Source organism: Microcaecilia unicolor, chromosome 9 (genome assembly GCF_901765095.1).
Source record: "Microcaecilia unicolor chromosome 9, aMicUni1.1, whole genome shotgun sequence".
Lineage (NCBI taxonomy): Eukaryota > Metazoa > Chordata > Amphibia > Gymnophiona > Siphonopidae > Microcaecilia > Microcaecilia unicolor.
The window spans coordinates 202,647,731-202,666,820 of NC_044039.1; the positions used below are offsets into that span (position 1 = coordinate 202,647,731).

The 19,090-nt window shown below is 42.7% G+C and overlaps 1 protein-coding gene across 1 annotated transcript; it reads right to left on the minus strand.

Moving 5' to 3' along the window:
• Nucleotides 1–5,451: 5,451 nt before the first annotated feature.
• Nucleotides 5,452–17,875, minus strand: GLRX5 (glutaredoxin 5). The gene is made up of 2 exons (XM_030215193.1): nt 17,572–17,875; nt 5,452–6,275 (listed from the first exon to the last, which is right to left on the minus strand). The coding sequence occupies exons 1-2, from the start codon at nt 17,834–17,836 to the stop codon at nt 6,097–6,099; spliced, it is 444 nt and encodes a 147-aa protein (XP_030071053.1). The 5' UTR covers nt 17,837–17,875; the 3' UTR covers nt 5,452–6,096.
• Between the last annotated feature and the right edge of the window lie 1,215 nt (nt 17,876–19,090).

A 19,090-nucleotide genomic window follows, 5' to 3' on the forward strand; every position in this document is an offset into this window, starting at 1 on the left:
ACATTTTTTAGTCATGACAGCTGTAAAACAGCACTCTCTTCTGGGGCAGCAGTGGCTTTCACAAAGTCTCTCTCTCCCCCCGGCACTCTTCCCAGTGTATCCCTTTACCCATGCCACTTGTACTCCATATTGCTTCTCGTCTTCCCCTGCCTCACAACATCCTCCTTTTCCCCTCAATTTTCTGCCTAGCAGTACCATCCTAATGGCTTTGCCCTCTTTTTCACCAACCCACGACCCACTCAGCATCTTATTTCTCTGCACCAATTACATTTTTCCAAGCACTTGTCCTCCTCCCCACCCCCCATTGCAAAATTTTTAGGTCTCCTCCTGTCATCTCCAACCACAGGTGAAATAAGCTTCACCAACAGCTCCAGGGAGGAAGGGGAGGGGGGTTAATCACCCTTTGGTCAATGACTAGATAAGTTCTACCACAGCCCCCACACCTCAATTTTCAAATGGCAGGGCCAGTCCTGAAAGAGCATCTGCTGTAGACAGTCAGTCCGTCTGCTTGTCCAGTCACTCACCTCAACATACATATGTATATACAGACAAAAGAGGAACCCAAGAGCAGCATGCATGAGCCCATCACCTGAAAAACATGGAAGGTAGGAGCATGTGAGGAATGGGATCATCAACCACTAAAAGGTGCAGCTCGCTGCAGTAGCAGTCAAGAGAGAAGAGCTGATCTCCACACTTCCCCACCATGTTACTACCCATGACATCTTCCATTCATACATACATATACATACATACCCCATTCACAGCATGACCCAGCATAATCCATCTTTGTGCAATGCTTAAAGCATGAACTTTTCAACTGGTTTCCTAGCAGTGCTGCTTCAGGGAGGAATATTAGAATGAAGAGTGAATCAAACCTAAAGCTACTCAAAATGAACGTCATTTTTAATCTTAAAACAGTCTATTAATTATCAGAAAAACAATATAGAAATACTCCAAAATGGTATGCATGTTCAAAAACAAAAGCTATCTGTACCAAATTTATTTGATGGCTTACAATGCAGAAACAAAGGAATACTGTTCACATTCTGCAGACAATGACAGTGGCACTAAACAGTTTTCCCTCAAACTCAGACCAATAAGCATCAGAATGTTTGCATTCTTCTGGGACCACAAGAAATCTCCTGCAATTTGCACCTGTTATTGACTGTCTTACACAGATTTTCGAAGAGCATCAAGGTCACTCTATAAGCAACTGCAGAATCATAGGTTTCAGGAGTTACTTTAGAAGCATCGGTACAGGGGAGCAGCAGCGCTTAAGTCAGTGTTTTTCCAAGTCTGTCCTGGAGTACTTCCTTGCCAATCAGATTTTCAGGATATCTGCAATGAATATGCATGAGATTGATTTGCAAACAATGCCTCCATTCTATGCATCTCTCTATCATGCATGTTCATTACAGATATCCAGAAAACCTGACTAGCAAGGGGGTACTCCAGGACTGACTTGGGAAACACTGGCATAATTGTCACCTGCAGAAAGCCACTATTTACATACAGAGATCCACACCATGCTGAATAAGGGGGTGACACAAACATTTGCAAGCGTATTCCCCATTTTTACAAAGGAAATGTACATACAGTGGGGGAAATAAGTATTTGATCCCTTGCTGATTTTGTAAGTTTGCCCACTGACAAAGACATGAGCAGCCCATAATTGAAGGGTAGGTTATTGGTAACAGTGAGAGATAGCACATCACAAATTAAATCCGGAAAATCACATTGTGGAAAGTATATGAATTTATTTGCATTCTGCAGAGGGAAATAAGTATTTGATCCCTCTGGCAAACAAGACCTAATACTTGGTGGCAAAACCCTTGTTGGCAAGCACAGCGGTCAGACGTCTTCTGTAGTTGATGATGAGGTTTGCACACATGTCAGGAGGAATTTTGGTCCACTCCTCTTTGCAGATCATCTCTAAATCATTAAGAGTTCTGGGCTGTCGCTTGGCAACTCGCAGCTTCAGCTCCCTCCATAAGTTTTCAATGGGATTAAGGTCTGGTGACTGGCTAGGCCACTCCATGACCCTAATGTGCTTCTTCCTGAGCCACTCCTTTGTTGCCTTGGCTGTATGTTTTGGGTCATTGTCGTGCTGGAAGACCCAGCCACGACCCATTTTTAAGGCCCTGGCGGAGGGAAGGAGGTTGTCACTCAGAATTGTACGGTACATGGCCCCATCCATTCTCCCATTGATGCGGTGAAGTAGTCCTGTGCCCTTAGCAGAGAAACACCCCCAAAACATAACATTTCCACCTCCATGCTTGACAGTGGGGACGGTGTTCTTTGGGTCATAGGCAGCATTTCTCTTCCTCCAAACACGGCGAGTTGAGTTCATGCCAAAGAGCTCAATTTTTGTCTCATCTGACCACAGCACCTTCTCCCAATCACTCTCGGCATCATCCAGGTGTTCACTGGCAAACTTCAGACGGGCCGTCACATGTGCCTTCCGGAGCAGGGGGACCTTGCGGGCACTGCAGGATTGCAATCCGTTATGTTGTAATGTATTACCAATGGTTTTCGTGGTGACAGTGGTCCCAGCTGCCTTGAGATCATTGACAAGTTCCCCCCTTGTAGTTGTAGGCTGATTTCTAACCTTCCTCATGATCAAGGATACCCCACGAGGTGAGATTTTGCGTGGAGCCCCAGATCTTTGTCGATTGACAGTCATTTTGTACTTCTTCCATTTTCTTACTATGGCACCAACAGTTGTCTCCTTCTCGCCCAGCGTCTTACTGATGGTTTTGTAGCCCATTCCAGCCTTGTGCAGGTGTATGATCTTGTCCCTGACATCCTTAGACAGCTCCTTGCTCTTGGCCATTTTGTAGAGGTTAGAGTCTGACTGATTCACTGAGTCTGTGGACAGGTGTCTTTCATACAGGTGACCATTGCCGACAGCTGTCTGTCATGCAGGTAACGAGTTGATTTGGAGCATCTACCTGGTCTGTAGGGGCCAGATCTCTTACTGGTTGGTGGGGGATCAAATACTTATTTCCCTCTGCAGAATGCAAATAAATTCATATACTTTCCACAATGTGATTTTCCGGATTTAATTTGTGATGTGCTATCTCTCACTGTTACCAATAACCTACCCTTCAATTATGGGCTGCTCATGTCTTTGTCAGTGGGCAAACTTACAAAATCAGCAAGGGATCAAATACTTATTTCCCCCACTGTATATGGGAAGACATTTCCACCAGCTCAAAGTCATGTGCAGATTTTTTTTAAAATCAACTATAGTATATGTGTGCTCGAACGCAGATCGACTAATAATTTATAGTATTAGGTTATGATATGGGTATCTTTCAACAGATAGTGCGGTAGAAGCCCTGAAGCAGCCTTGCGAAACGCTGGCCACCGTCGGCCCTGCACCAGTTGAGAGCAACGAGTACAGCGCAGTTAAGCTGCAAACATCCACCCCAAAGATAAGTGTGGAATTAGGTGTTTACTATAACATAATCACGGTTAATCATAAATGAATATTCGCACAAGCAGTGGTTTTTTATGCCAGTGATGATGAAGGAGGTCATTTGACCCGTTATATCTTTTTGAATCAATTCAAGATTTAAAGGGACTTTGAGGCTTTTTCCACTGCTATTTAAGTGCGGCAAGGGTCTAATCTTTTTTTTGACTGCAGATCTGTAATTTTTTGTTTCAGATTTTTTTTAAACCAAATTAGAGCTTCCAGAGTGTAAAATATTCAACAATTCTTTCCTAAAATCAATACACTCTCCTATTTCTACTATTCTGGTATTATATTGGAGGGAAAAGCCTCAAATACGGATAGGCACGGCCCGACTCCGGCCGAGTTTCAACTTCTGCTTCAGGGTGCCGTGGTGTCTTTGAATCGATATTTATCGTGCTCAATCAGCTTGCTCAATCTATCAGCTGATAGATTGAGCACGATAAATATCGATTCGAAGACACCGCGGTACCCTGAAGCAGAAGTCGAAACTCGACCGGAGTCGGGCCGTGGCTGTTAGATATATCGACAAAACAGCTATAAGTGATCCCTACACATTTACAAATTTGAGTGTTAGGAGTCACACCATTAAAATCTATGAGGTTTTTATAGCCTGTGATGATTAGGTAGAAGCTCCCTTAGGTTGAAGTCCAACAAAGGAGTTTTCTATCCGTATTTGAGGCTTTTTCCTCCAATATAATACCAGAACAGATTTTGTTTTTAGCCAAGGCTTTACACAAGGGATTAGATTCTTTATTTTGGAGATGAACTTAAAAACTGTAGATTCACTACTTAATTGGTAGCTATCGGGCTAGATTCTACATAAGGCACTTATATATTCTATAAGCCATGCTAAAGTAAGGCACAGTTTATAGAATAGCACTAACGTCTTGGAATCACGCCCAACTTTAGGCGCAGCCATTTGCTGCAACTGAACCGTGGTGCCCTTCTACGCGCGTAATTAGATGCATATCCCTGTCATTCCATAACAACATGTATTCATTTTAGGAACCCCCCCCCCCCCCCCCCCCGTTATGCCCATGACTCCTCCCAACCCCTTTTCAGATTGCACTGATCCTGTGCCTAAATATCAAATCTAATTAGTGTCCTCCATAATTGCTTGTTAAAAAGGCAGTTGGCACTAGTTGGCTCATTATTCAATTAAACTGCACTTGCACCCAAATTTGCATGCCCAATTTTTGGCAACTTATACAATTAGCGAATAATTTGCAACATGAGAGAGCTCCACATGGTAACTGCGAAATCACCAAATTGCATGTGAAGTGCCAGGTTCAAGCTGCTCTTTTTACATGTAATACATTTGTTAAAATGGCTGCAGCTGCTGTGCATGTCAACAAAGACACATGCACGTGCCCGTGTCCATATAGCAGGGGCGTAGCTAGGTGGGGCCATGGGCCCCTGCAGATTTAGCCCTGGCCCCCCTTTCACCCCCTCCGCCGCCAACCCTCCCCCGCCACCGCTGTCAGGTACCTTTGCTGGTGGGGGTCCCCAACCCCTGCCAGACGAAGTCCTCTTCAGCGCCAGTCTCCGGTGCGTTCATTGATCTGAATTCTGTTTCTGCGAGTCCTGACACCCTGCATGTAGGAACTTGCAGGACGTCAGGACTCACAGAAACAGAATCCAGTTCAGTGAACGCGCCGGACTCGGAGACCGGCGCTGAAGGGGACTTTGGCTGGCGGGGGTCGAAAGGAACGGGAGAGGGGCGGCAGCGCTGGGGGGGGGGGGGGGGGGGGGGGCTAAAATGTGACCCTCACCTCAGGCTCTGGACCCCCCCTCCCACAAAGTCTGGTTACACCCCTGCCGTATAGGTATTTTACTAAAAGGACCGTGTTCAAAGTCAATACCATGTAAAATGGCATTTAATATATGAAGCAGCAAAGCAATACTGAAGGCCTGAGAATAGCTCTTTGTTCCGACAACTGGTTCTTGTAGATTAAATAAAAGCAAAGAACAAATTCAGAGGCAATGCAAATTTATTTTCAGTAGTAGCCTTGACGTTAGTATTATAGGTGCCCAGTTCTGCCAAACCACACCAATAAATACCTTCCTGAACCAATAAATATAGACAAATGTTAATGCATCACTGTTTATTCCATCACCATTACGAGTATGTTAAGAGCTACAGCACAACTGGCCCAGGTGACTCAGCACCAGGAAAGCACGGTAGGAAACCAGAACTGCAGAGTCAACCCCCCGGTCTCCCCCTCACTGGTGCTGTTCTAGGGATCAGTGGTCTTGATGCTCTGCCGACAATACTCAGTTTTCTGACAGCAGGGCAATCTTAGCAAATCCACCTAGACAGGGGACCTTGGAAGAGAAAAATCTCACTATAGACAAGATATTCACCCATCCTCTGAGGACACTCAGACAGGAGGAAATTAAAACGATCAGAAATAAACAAAACAGAAATACAGTTCTACAATCATCTGTCTTATCGCTTTTCAAGCAAGGTAAAAACATCCAAAAGAGTCTGCTATTTGGACATAAGAATACACCCTGCACTTTAATGTCTCTTCAACACCTTCATTGCCAGGCAAATATAGGAAGTAAGGCTTTGCTGGTAATAAAAGGTCTATTTTCTTCCACAACTTTGGCAGCTTTTATTTTTTCTCCTGTCCTTTATCTGCGTCTAGAAGCGCCGACCGCATTCCCAATTTTTTCAGCTCCTCCACCAGGTCTCCATTCTGATGCATCTGGAGCAGGATGTCACAACCACCCACAAACTCTCCGTTCAGATACACTTGAGGGATGGTTGGCCAGTTGGAATAGTTTTTAATTCCTAGGTCAAAGAGAGAGACAAAATACAAACATGAGCTCTTCCAAAACAGAAAAATACGTGCAAAGCCTTAAACCATCTGTAATGTAACTGGCGCTTGGATTTATGTCTCTTACACATTAGGAGTATATTGGATCCACTGCCCCCCCCCCCCCCCCCCCCCCCGAAAACATTTCTTATGAGTTTTTAGTTCTTTGTTTTGTTTTACTGCACTTTTTGGGGGGAATTCTCTACCTTTTACTAAGGCGTGTTAGCATTTTTAAGACGCCTACAATTAGTGAGCACACTAACCGTATAGGTGCCTATAGGGATATTGTAGGCGCATTCAGTTAATGCGCGTTAAAAACGCTAATGCGCCTATTACATGGCTTAGTAATAGGGCCCTTAGTTAGATTGGAGACTATTTTTTTTTTGTAAGAATTTGAAAACTTTCCTATATGATAACTGTTGATTATTGGAACTGGGTGGGTTGATTTTGTATTATTTTATATTTTAATCTGTAAGGGATATTGTGGTATACACGTGTTACATTGACATAAAGTGCTTGCAGGCCTGTAGTCCATGGTTAAGTGTGAGAACTGCCTAGATAAGTACTATTGTATTTTAGTAGGTGCGTTTATATTTTTAATGATGTTATTATGACATTTTATTATAAGCAATCTTGGACTGAATTTACTCAGAGGTGACATGCTACAAACATGATCATTACCAATTCACTGTATGATGACAGTGTTGGCAGTATTTCCGCCTCTGGATTGCTTCTGAAACTGAGGTGCCTTGAAATGCCTCCTGCAGTTCTACACATGTTTTATCTTTCTCTCACAGCCCTTGAAATTCCAGGAAAAAGAACAGCATGTTGCAATCATAGTTCAATGACATCAATATGGACTTTCACTAACATTAACATAGGCTGACTGCTTTTGAAGCAACTAATGGAAATCCTTTGTGGTCAAACCTTACTGCATATGATCAAGACTAAAGGAAAATGTCTTCACATTTAAGTTGCTCTCCCTTATTTGCTGCGGGGCTTTTTAAATCCTTGGCTACTGCCCTGAGCAGTGCACCAGACACCAGCACAAGTACAGCTCTCCCTAGACCATATGCCTGGCCAGTCAGGGTGAAATACTATTTTTAATATTTCTGTATTTACATCCACAAAAACGTATGAACACAAATGGGACTGCCTCTTTACAGATGTAGTTTCTAAAGCTCCTTATCCTACAGTGATGATGGCCAACATGTAAAGGGCCCCTTACTGATGTAGTATATTGATATTACATAAGTAATGCCACACTGGGAAAAGACCAAGGGTCCATCAAGCCCAGCATCCTGTCCACGACAGCGGCCAATCCAGGCCAAGGGCACCTGGCAAGCTTCCCAAACGTACAAACATTCCATACATGTTATTCCTGGAATTGTGGATTTTTCCCAAGTCCATTTAGTAGTGGTTTATGGACTTGTCCTTTAGGAAACAGTCTAACCCCTTTTTAAACTCTGCTAAGCTAACCGCCTTCACCACGTTCTCCGGCAACAAATTCCAGAGTTTAATTATGCGTTGGGTGAAGAAAACGTTTCTCCGATTTGTTTTAAATTTATTACCCTGTAGTTTCATCGCATGCCCCCTAGTCCTAGTATTTTTGGAAAGCATGAACAGACGCTTCACATCCACCTGTTCCACTCCACTCGTTATTTTATATACCTCTATCATGTCTCCCCTCAGCTGTCTCTTCTCCAAGCTGAAAAGCCCTAGCCTCCTTAGTCTTTCTTCATAGGGAAGTCGTCCCACCCCCCCTATCATTTTAGTCGCCCTTCGCTGCACCTTTTCCAATTCTACTATATCTTTCTTGAGATGCGGCGACCAGAATTGAACACAATACTCAAGGTGTGGTCGCACCATGGAGTGATACAACGGCATTATAACATCCTCACACCTGTTTTCCATACCTTTCCTAATAATACCCAACATTCTATTCACTTTCCTAACCGCAGCAGCACACTGAGCAGAAGGTTTCAGTGTATTATCGACGACGACACCCAGATCTCTTTCTTGGTCCATAACTCCTAACGTGGAACCTTGCATGACGTAGCTATAATTCGGGTTCTTTTTCCCACACGCATCACCTTGCACTTGCTCACATTAAACGTCATCTGACATTTAGCCGTCCAGTCTCCCAGTTTCGTAAGGTCCTTCTGTAATTTTTCACAATCCTGTCGCGAGTTAACAACTTTGAATAACTTTGCGTCATCAGTAAATTTAATTACCTCGCTAGTAACTCCCATCTCTAAATTATTTATAAATATATTAAAAAGCAGCGGTCCTAGTACAGACCCCTGAGGAACCCCACTAACTACCCTTCTCCATTGTGAATACTGCCCATTTAACCCCACTCTGTTTCCTATCCTTCAACCAGTTTTTAATCTGCAATAGGACTTTTCCTCCTATCCCATGACCCTCCAATTTCCTCTGTAGCCTTTCATGAGGTACCTTGTCAAACACCTTTTGAAAATCCAGATACACAATATCAACCGGCTCCCCTTTGTCCACATGTTTGTTTACTCTTTCAAAGAATTGAAGTAAATTGGTCAGGCAAGATTTCCCCACACAAAAGCCGTGCTGACTTGGTCTCAGTAATCCATGTCCTTGGATGTGCTCTGTAATTTTGTTTTTGATAATAAATAGCCTCTACCATTTTCCCCGGCACTGACGTCAGACTCACCGGTCTATAATTTCCCGGATCTCCCCTGGAACCTTTTTTAAAGGTGGCATCCATCCACTTACAAAGACCAACATAGTCAGGATTTCAGGTGCACAGAGGTGGCTGTATATGAAGCTGAAAAAAAACTAGGCTAACAGGAACTGCTGCACAAGACTGAAGTTATAAATTCAACTGACAAGTGAATACATTGTATGCCTTCAAACAAGTTCTACAACAAATAACGAAAAAAACAGTATAAGATGGCATTAATGCCAATTTACAAGTACCTGCTGGTCTCCATGAGTATTCTCAGAAGAGAAATCCAGTTAGTACTGCGTTTGCCAGGTCAAGACCCCAACAGTAAAGAAAGTTGCCCTCCACTGATACACTATCAAGGCCAACCACACCTCTTCTACAATGGAAAGCCCTGCAAACCACCCTGGGCAAGAAGGAGGTAACACTCACTGCACTTGGAGGCCACTCCTGATCACCCACTTAATTCTGACGTATTCAACCTTCCCTAATTGTCTTCATTCTTCAACATTCTTCAATATACAAGCATGGAATTATGTTCTCCGAACTTTGGCACCAGTGAACAATGTTTAGGAGCCAGGGGGAAAACAGCTTCCATTTTTTGTTGTTTTGCTGTTGCTATTTGGCTTCCTTTATTAATGAGTTTTTTGTTTGTTTTTTTTAAGTTAAATGTTTTCTTCCTTTATTTTTTTTTTTACTTTTCTGAATTTGAAGAACACAAATGACCTGGTTCCTGGTATTATGAACTGTGCACTGAAGCAGGTTGTCACTATTGTTTTAAATCACATAAAAAGCAGACAATGGTTCTTAGGAGAACTGAAAAACAAGGTAACACTCCGAAACCCACTCCTCTCCCCCCCCCCCACCTGGAAAAAAAAAAAAAGTTACAGAGAAAAAATGCTTAACTAGATTTGTTTAAAAAATGTGCTCTTCTTTGAAGCCACCAATTCAGTACAATAATCCTCTGCACTACGAGTCTGAATGTTTCTTTGCTAAAAAACAAAATTCTTATTTTATCAAAGGAAAAAAAAATGCAATGCCTTTACCCCCCGCCCCCAAACAGCAATTCATATAATCCAGAAATCTGTGGTTTTAAAATCCTACCTCTCCTTTCCTTAATACAAAGAAAACACTGTACACAGGTGTACTTAAATCAGCAAAAGAGACGAAGGGTAAGTAATGGGCAGGGTAAGCAGGGAGCATGCTGAAATTCAGGAGGAAAAAGCAAGGAAGACAGAACACCAGGAAGGAAGCTCAAACTAACCAGGACCAACAGCAGAAATCAAACTGGACAATTTGCAAAAAAAAAAAAAAAATTATATTATATTATATATATATATATATATAATCAGATGGCAAGAGAAGGAGCATGCATGGAAATCTTTTGTTCATTTCTGAGTTAGTTTCAGACATATTTTGAGCTTCTCACATTCATTTCAATAAAACATTTGAGACACATGTTAACCACTAATACACATGAGTTTGTAAAGTAATGTATTAATGATGTTACAAATTGTTAAAATGCACTAATGAATGTGCATTCGTACTATGGATTCAGAAGACTATTTGTGTTCCTGCAGGCAGCGGCGTACCAAGGGGGGAGCAGTGGGGGCGGTCTGCCCCGGATGCACGCCACTGGGGGGTGCCGCGGTGCGCGCCTGCTCAGAATTCACTAAACTTCTTTGCTCGTTCGCTGCAGCTCCCTCTGCCCCGGAACAGGTTACTTCCTGTTCCGGGGTAGAGGGAGCTGTAGCGAACGAGCAAAGAAGTTTATCGAATTCGGAGCAGGCGTGCACCACGGCACCCCCCCCCCCCAAGCGGTGTGCACCCGGGGGGGGTGTCATTTCGCCAGAGGGGGGGGAAGGTGTCATTTAGTGGGGGGGGGGGGCGCATCGGCGCTCCGCCTCGGGTGCCATCCAGGCAAGGAACGCCACTGCCTGCAGGTATCCTGTATAATAAAACGCACCTCCAACATTCTGAAGCTGACTGCATGGCTGAGGCATTCCTGCTCTCTGTATCCATCTCCTGAATTGACATGAAGTACTTCCGGGTTCGTCACAAACAGAAGTGACCAACCACACGAGGTTTCTCGGCTTCAGAATGTTGGAGGTGCATTCTATTCAATAGGATTGGTCAGTTCCTTGAAGCACAGCCAGAGCTCAGCGCCCTGCACTGTAACGCTCAGACACCAGAGAGAGAGAGGGGGAGGCCTGACACCAGAGAGAGGGAGGGAGGGGGAGCCTGACACCAGAGGGGGGGACGTATCTCTGTCACAAACACACTCTCTCTCTCTCACAGTCAATGTCTTTCTCTCTCTCACTCTCAAACACTGTCTCACACACACTCACCCACACACTCTCTTGGTCTCATACACTCAGTTTCACAGACAGTCTGTGTCTCTCACACACTCTCTCTCTCTCTCTCTCGCACACACTGTGTGTGTGAAACACTCTCTCTCACACTGTGTCTCACATACGCACTTGCACACACACTCATTCTCTCTCACCCAGACTCTCTCTCTCACACACTCACACATTCACTCTCTCTCACACATTCTCTCTCACCCAGACTCTCTCTCTCTCTCACACACATTCTCTCTCTCTCTCAGACTCTCTCTCACACACACATTCTCTCACACACACATTCTCTCTCTCACACATTCTCTCTCTCACACACACATTCTCTCACACACACATTCTCTCACACACACACACATTCTCTCTCTCACACACACACACACTCTCTCTCTCTCACCCAGACTCTCTCTCTCACACACACTCTCTCACACACAGTCACTCTCACATACATTCTCTCAAACATACACACTCCGAGGAAAACCTTGCTAGCTCCCATTTCATTTGTGTCAGAAACGGGCCTTTTTTTACTAGTGTTTATATAAAATCTTGATATACTACTGGGACTAACAAGCAGATCACACTGGTGAACACTTAAAATTATCTTCAAAGAAAGAGTGGAAAGAAACTCCGTAAAATAAAAGGAAAGATACATTCATACCTGTCTGGAGGTGCTAGTTACATACTGCACACTATTCTATATGGAGATTTATAATCTGCTTTTAAACCGTAAGGTGCAAAGCAGAGAACATCTCTTTAATAAAGCGTACCACAAAGAACAACTAATGTGAATATGCACAACTCATCCATCTATATTCAGAACTGTTTCTTAATATCTGCTTTGTTTTAGTATCATCATGCTGACCAAGATCCTGCAATACTAAATGTTTATTTACTAACATTCTTCCACCACTCATGATGTACTGTAAGCCACTTTGAGCCTGCAAAGAGATGGGATAAGGTGGGATACAAATGCAACAAATAAACAGAATAAGAAACTTCCCAATTGGAAGGAATTTATCTAACATTTTACAGTTAAAATATAACAATAAAAATGCTCAAAATTACATTATCATCAAGATGTTTGGTCTGGTAAACAAATATATGTCTTAAGTGTCTTACAAAAAAAAAGACTAAGAAGTCATAGTTCGTATTTCAGATTTTACTGGCTTGAAAGCCGAATGAACGTTCCCAGCATACCTTAAGAGCCATTGCTTTAACTGAGGGGATATCCAGAGTTAGATTCAACCTACGTCTCTCATTGGAGGGTCCTTTTACTAAGATGCGCTGAAAAGTGGCCTGCACTGGTGTAGACGTGTGTATTGGACGCACGCAGGTTCATTTTTCAGCACACCTGCAAATAAAGGCCTTTTTTTTTTTTTAAGCTGAAAATGGACGTGCGGCAAAATGAAAATTGGTGCGTGTCCATTTTGGGCCCCCGAGACCTTACCGCCACCCATTCACTTGGCGGTAATCGTCAGTGCATGTACAATGCAGATTACCCCCCTGGCACTATTTTTACAGGGGGTTACCTGGTTACTGCTGGAACCCTTACTGCCACCTCACTTACATCTGCACCAAGCTCTGGAACAATCTACCTAAAGACCTAAAGTCCATAAACTATCTACAATTCAGAAAACACCTGAAAGCCCACTTTTTTAGATCATCCTATCCCGCCAAACTTTCGTAGTTCAAACAAACAACCTACTAGCGCCTCAAACACAAACTCGACTTAAATCAGAACCTGTTCCATTACTATACATGACCCTATACCATCTATCTACCACAAATCTCATGGCAGCAATCTGCCTTCAGCATAAAACCTGACTTTCCTAAGCAACCTGTAACGCCAACTTGAACCTTACTCTGTAGTCTGCTTTCCTATATAACCTGTAAGCCACACTGAACCTACTCCAGGTGGGAAAACGTGGGATACACATGCAATAAATAAATAAAAATATTTTCTTCTTCTCCAACTCAACGCATTCTACCTTGGTTTGTCCTACACCCGAACAGAGTCTGTATCTTGTGCCCTCTCTGGCCATATTCAAATTAAGTGTGAACACATCTTTTTTAATCGGCTTTGAAATTTTAACCATAGTTCTATAATTAATATATTTCTCTAGACTTGTGTTTGTCACGTATATTTGTCTTGACCAGAATTAAAGCTACACAGAATAGGAACTGTCTCTTGTGTGACTTTGGACAGAACTGTATACCCCTAGCAATAGTTTAGATATAAAGTTGTGTTAGCTGGGTACAAGAGATAGAGCTTGCTAAAAGAAACCCTGAAGCCTTCATGAAAATATGCTATTTAACTTGAACACTGTGGTTATTTTAAAATCACAAAAGCCCAGACAGCATTTCAACGTCAAACAATAGATCAGTGTTTCTCAAGCTGTCCTGAAGTATCCTCTATCCAGTCTAGTTTTCAGGCTACCCATAATGAAAACGCATGAGATAAGATTTTCCTGCAACAGAGGCAGTGCATGCAAATCCCTCTCACCTATTGTGGATATCCTGAAAACCAAACTGATTAAGAGGGTCTTTTACTAAGGAGCACTAAAATTGTGGGCGCGCTAAACGTTAGAGATGCTGATGTATTCCTATGGGCGTCTCTAACGTTTATAGCGGCCACAATTTTAGCGCACACTAAAAACGTGAGCATGCCTTAATAAAAGACACCCTAAAGAAGGAGTGGGAAACCTCAGTCAGGTTTTCAGGATTTCCCCAATGAAGATCTATTTGCATGCATAGCAGATAGATCCCATATATATTCATCGATGCAACTGCGATAGACTTTAAGACATTTATTTCACTTTATCAACGTTATCATATATTGTATTTTTTTTCACAAAATTGTTATAAAAATAAATGTTTTAAAATCTATCGCAGTTGCATTAATAATTAGTTACTATACAGCGACTGGATTAAAATTCAGGGTACTTGTAGGAGTTAGTTAATACATATTCATTGGAGAAATCCTAAAAACCCAACTGGGTTAAGCACCCCCCCCCCCCCCCCGACCAAGGTTGCTTACCCCCAGGCTAAAGAGTTTGCCAAGAATGGCTACACATTCACTGCAGGGACTGTCCTTCTATGTTAAATTGTACAGCGCTGCGTAACCCTAGTAGCGCTTTACAAATGTCAAGTAGTAGTAGTGGATCACCCAAACCCAGGAGTGTGGTGGGCCTGAACAAATTTAATTACAAGGTAGGAAGCATCAGTGCCACGTTCACAGGCGAGCAAAAGAATCCTTTTATTTGAAAAGTGGTAACGCTGCATACGACTTGTAAACATTTTAAGAAAAGAGCAACACTTACACACATTTAAAGGTGAACAGTAAAAGTCTAAAGTTGTTTTAAACTTTTACTTACTCAACCCCTTTTGTTGCATTAGTATATCTGTAATGTATGTACTCTCTACCTGCCTGTTCCACCAAATTTCACAGCTTGTGTGTCTTGGCTAGATTATAGCCTACAGAAACTACAATCCACAGCCAAAATCCAAGAGTGTCTCTTGTGATGGCCGTTGTTCCTGTTCCGTTTATCCTCTAATGAAATAGTTTCTACTGTAGACTCTACCACAACCAGTCACTTCCCAATGGGCGAAAGCGTAGGACAGAAAAGGAAAATGCTACTCCAACATCCTGATTACAATTTAGGATCCACTTATTGTCTTGTATATTTGTCTGTAAATAACTGTAGGACTATCATAAGTACATGTTTCTCAATAACAGCATTCACGTTTTAATTGAAAGCCTATAAAATAGATAAAACAGAAGAGACTGGGAAATGCATTGAAAAGAGCGACTTGAGAAAAGAATTAGGATGAGGAGACAAAGAGAATGAGTTAAAGGAGGGGGGGGCAGAGACTAGTATCTGATCATGGTCAACTCTGGGCTTGCTTTTCCTAGACAAATAGGTTATCAATAGAAATCAAACAAAATCAAACATGGAAAAAAAAATAAGATGATACCTTTTTTATTGGACATAACTTAATACATATCTTGATTAGCTTTCGAAGGTTGCCCTTCTTCCTCAGATCGGAAATAAGCAAATGAGGTAGCAGATAGTATATATGAGAGAAACATCGAAGCATTACTTTGACTGGCTGACAGAGTGGGAGGGTGGGGGTATGCATGGGGACATCAAAGCATTTCATTGATATTCTAACAGAATGGGTGTTGGTAGGTGAGAGGAGGGTAATAAACAGAGAAATAAACAGAGAAATACAGCTTTATGTTTTATAATGAGTTAGAAAACCCAGATCCTTATTAAGTCCTGTTTGTTGGGTGTCAAAATATTCAATCATTCTTATTTCAAAGGTCTTACGTTCCTGTATGGTTTTAAAATTACCTTTCAGTTTCTTACCGGTGCCAGTCAGGCCCCCACCCCTGTCGGCCAACACTTCACAAGACCAGAACACTGCACCAGTGATTTCACAGTATGAATACTAAAAGGTAATTTTAAACCAATACAGGAACGTAAGACCTTTGAAATAAGAATGATTGAATATTTTGACACCCAACAAACAGGACTTAATAAGGATCTGGGTTTTCTAACTCATTATAAAACATAAAGCTGTATTTCTCTGTTTATTACCCTCCTCTCACCTACCAACACCCATTCTGTTAGAATATCAATGAAATGCTTTGATGTCCCCATGCATACCCCCACCCCTCCCACTCTGTCAGACTGTCAAAGTAATGCTTTGATGTTTCTCTGATATATACTATCTGCTACCACATTTGCTTATTTCCGATCTGACGAAGAAGGGCAACCTTCGAAAGCTAATCAAGAAATGTATTAAGTTATGTCCAATAAAAAAGGTATCATCTTATTTTCTTTTCCATGTTTGATTTTGTTGATTTCTATAGATTCTACATGGAATGTTGCTATTCCACTAGCAACATTCCATGTAGAAGTCGGCCCTTGCAGATCACCAATGTGGCTGCGCAGGCTTCTACATGGAATGTTGCTAGTGGAATAGCAACATTCCATGTAGAATCTCCAATAGTAGCAACATTCCATGTAGAATCTCCAATGGTATCTATTTTACTGTCATAGTAATGCTTGAATGTTTTCACTTATATACACTGTCAGCTAGCACATTTGCTTATTTCCGATCTGAGGAAGAAGGGCAACCTTCGAAAGCTAATCAAGAAATGTATTAAGTTATGTCCAATAAAAAAGGGATCATCTTATTTTCTTTTCCATGTTTTATTTTGTTTGATTTCTATAGATTCTACATGGAATGTCGCTATTCCACTAGAAGTCGGCCCTTGCAGATCACCAATGTGGCCGCGCAGGCTTCTGCTTCTGTGAGTCTGACGTCCTGCACGTACGTGCAGGACGTCAGACTCACAGAAACAGAAGCCTGCGCAGCCTTCTACATGGAATGTTGCTAGTGGAATAGCAACATTCCATGTAGAATCTCCAATAGCAGCAACATTCCATGTAGAATCTCCAAGAGTAGCAACATTCCATGTAGAATCTCCAATGGTATCTATTTTACTGTCATAGTAATGCTTGAATGTTTTCACTTCTATACACTGTCAGCTAGCACATTTGCTTATTTCTGATCTGAGGAAGAAGGGCAACCTTCGAAAGCTAATCAAGAAATGTATTAAGTTATGTCCAATAAAAAAGGTATCGTCTGATTTTCTTTTCCATGTTTTATTTTGTTTGATTTCTATAGATTCTACATGGAATGTTGCTATTCCACTAGCAACATTCCATGTAGAAGTCGGCCCTTGCGGATCACCAATGTGGCCGCGCAGGCTTCTGCTTCTGTGAGTCTGACGTCCTGCACGTACGTGCAGGACGTCAGACTCACAGAAACAGAAGCCTGCGCAGCCTTCTACATGGAATGTTGCTAGTGGAATAGCAACATTCCATGTAGAATCTCCAAGAGTAGCAACATTCCATGTAGAATCTCCAATGGTATCTATTTTACTGTCATAGTAATGCTTGAATGTTTTCACTTCTATACACTGTCAGCTAGCACATTTGCTTATTTCTGATCTGAGGAAGAAGGGCAACCTTCGAAAGCTAATCAAGAAATGTATTATGTCCAATAAAAAAGGTATCATGTTTTATTTTGTTTGATTTCTATTGATACCCTTTAAGAGTGGACTAACACGGCTACCACACCTCTCTACCTAGACAAATAATAATAAACCCCTAGTTGGAATGGGCCAAAGGCGGGGCTGACCTTGCCGGAGATCCTGGTCTTCCAGCACATTGTAGGTGGCGTAGTCCTCCACGCCGTGCATGCGGAGAATCTGCACCACGGCGTTACTAAAGCCGCACAGGGGCTGCGCGGGGGTTCCCTTCATGAACACCACCACTTTGTCCTTCTTCACCAGAGCGTCCAGGCGCTCGCGGGAGCTGCTGTCCTGACTCAGCAGCCGGCGGCAGGGCTGAGGAACGGGCCGGGCCCTCAGGGCGCGGGACAGCAGGCGGAGACTGGTACTCATTGCAACCGGAGAAGGAGCAGAATAACGGCAGCGAAGCCCAGCACCCTACCTTAACTCCCAAGACCCTCCTCTCCCTTCTATTGGTCTAATACTGACCTCGGGCTTCCCATTGGACCAGGGCAGCCTAAGATATTGTTCAACCAATCGGATCCAAGGCCGCGAGGAGGCGCGGATAGGAAGAGGGGGAGAAACGATTTGCACGCCCACTTGGTTAGAGACAGAACAGGAGGAGACGGCATGAGCCTATCGGGCCCATGATATGGTCTGAAGCTAGTAGGCGGAGCTTGCCGCCCTATCAATTAGATTGTTTTGGATTAACAATATGGCGACGGATTCTGCATTGGCGAGAATGAAAATCTCCTTGGGTGGGCCGGCTTCTGCATTGTGACGTCACGACATGTTGTATCTCCAACTTTTTTTGGTTCAGCTTAATCCTTGGGTTGGGAAAAAAAAATAAACTGCTTCCAGGAGGAGGGCGATGATGATGAGGGTGCGTCACTTCCGCTGGCCGGAAAAAAAAAAATCTTCCGTTAAGCAGCTTAAAAGCTGCTAAATTCGAATCTGTGATGAATGGATTGGAAAGCACGAGGTGTTGTAGCAGGTACTTGAAGTGTATGGTGGTGTCTTTTTGGGTTGGTTTGTCTGTTAAGCAGTATTTCGTTACGGGGATGCTCTGGGAGTTCGGCAGAGTGGTCTGAGCAAGTCTAGAATTGTCTGCCTGCTTTTCCGATCCCTTAGAAAATGCCCAGCGCTGCAGTTTCTGATCGCCTGGAGGATAAGGTGCGGGTGAGTATGTTTCGCCTACTAGCAGCACTGCTCTCCGAAGGTTGGCTTTCTGCAGTACTGCTGCAGGTGGTTGAGGGAGCGGATAGAAATCAGAAAGTTATCTAGTCTGCTTCATATGTAAATTGTTTATGGAGGTGTCAACACTTTCAGATCGGTAGTATTCAACTTAAAAGGCTATTTTGAAGCGTGTTAGCTGCTATAATAAAACACGTGGTCAGATATTTGTTATAGCAAACTATGTAAAGTAACAGCAATCTGTTATGCCTGCTCTGTACTAGATCCCAGGGATGGGGGGGAGGTGTAGAATTGGAAAAAAAATTAGAGGGGCAGGGAGATCAATTCCTTCTCTTTTCCCTTACTTTATCTCTTTACATTCTAATTGTAATTGTACAGATACTAATTATATCTGATATCCTGGAATGAACATGTCATAACAAAATTCTGTAAGTCACATTGAGCCTGCAAATA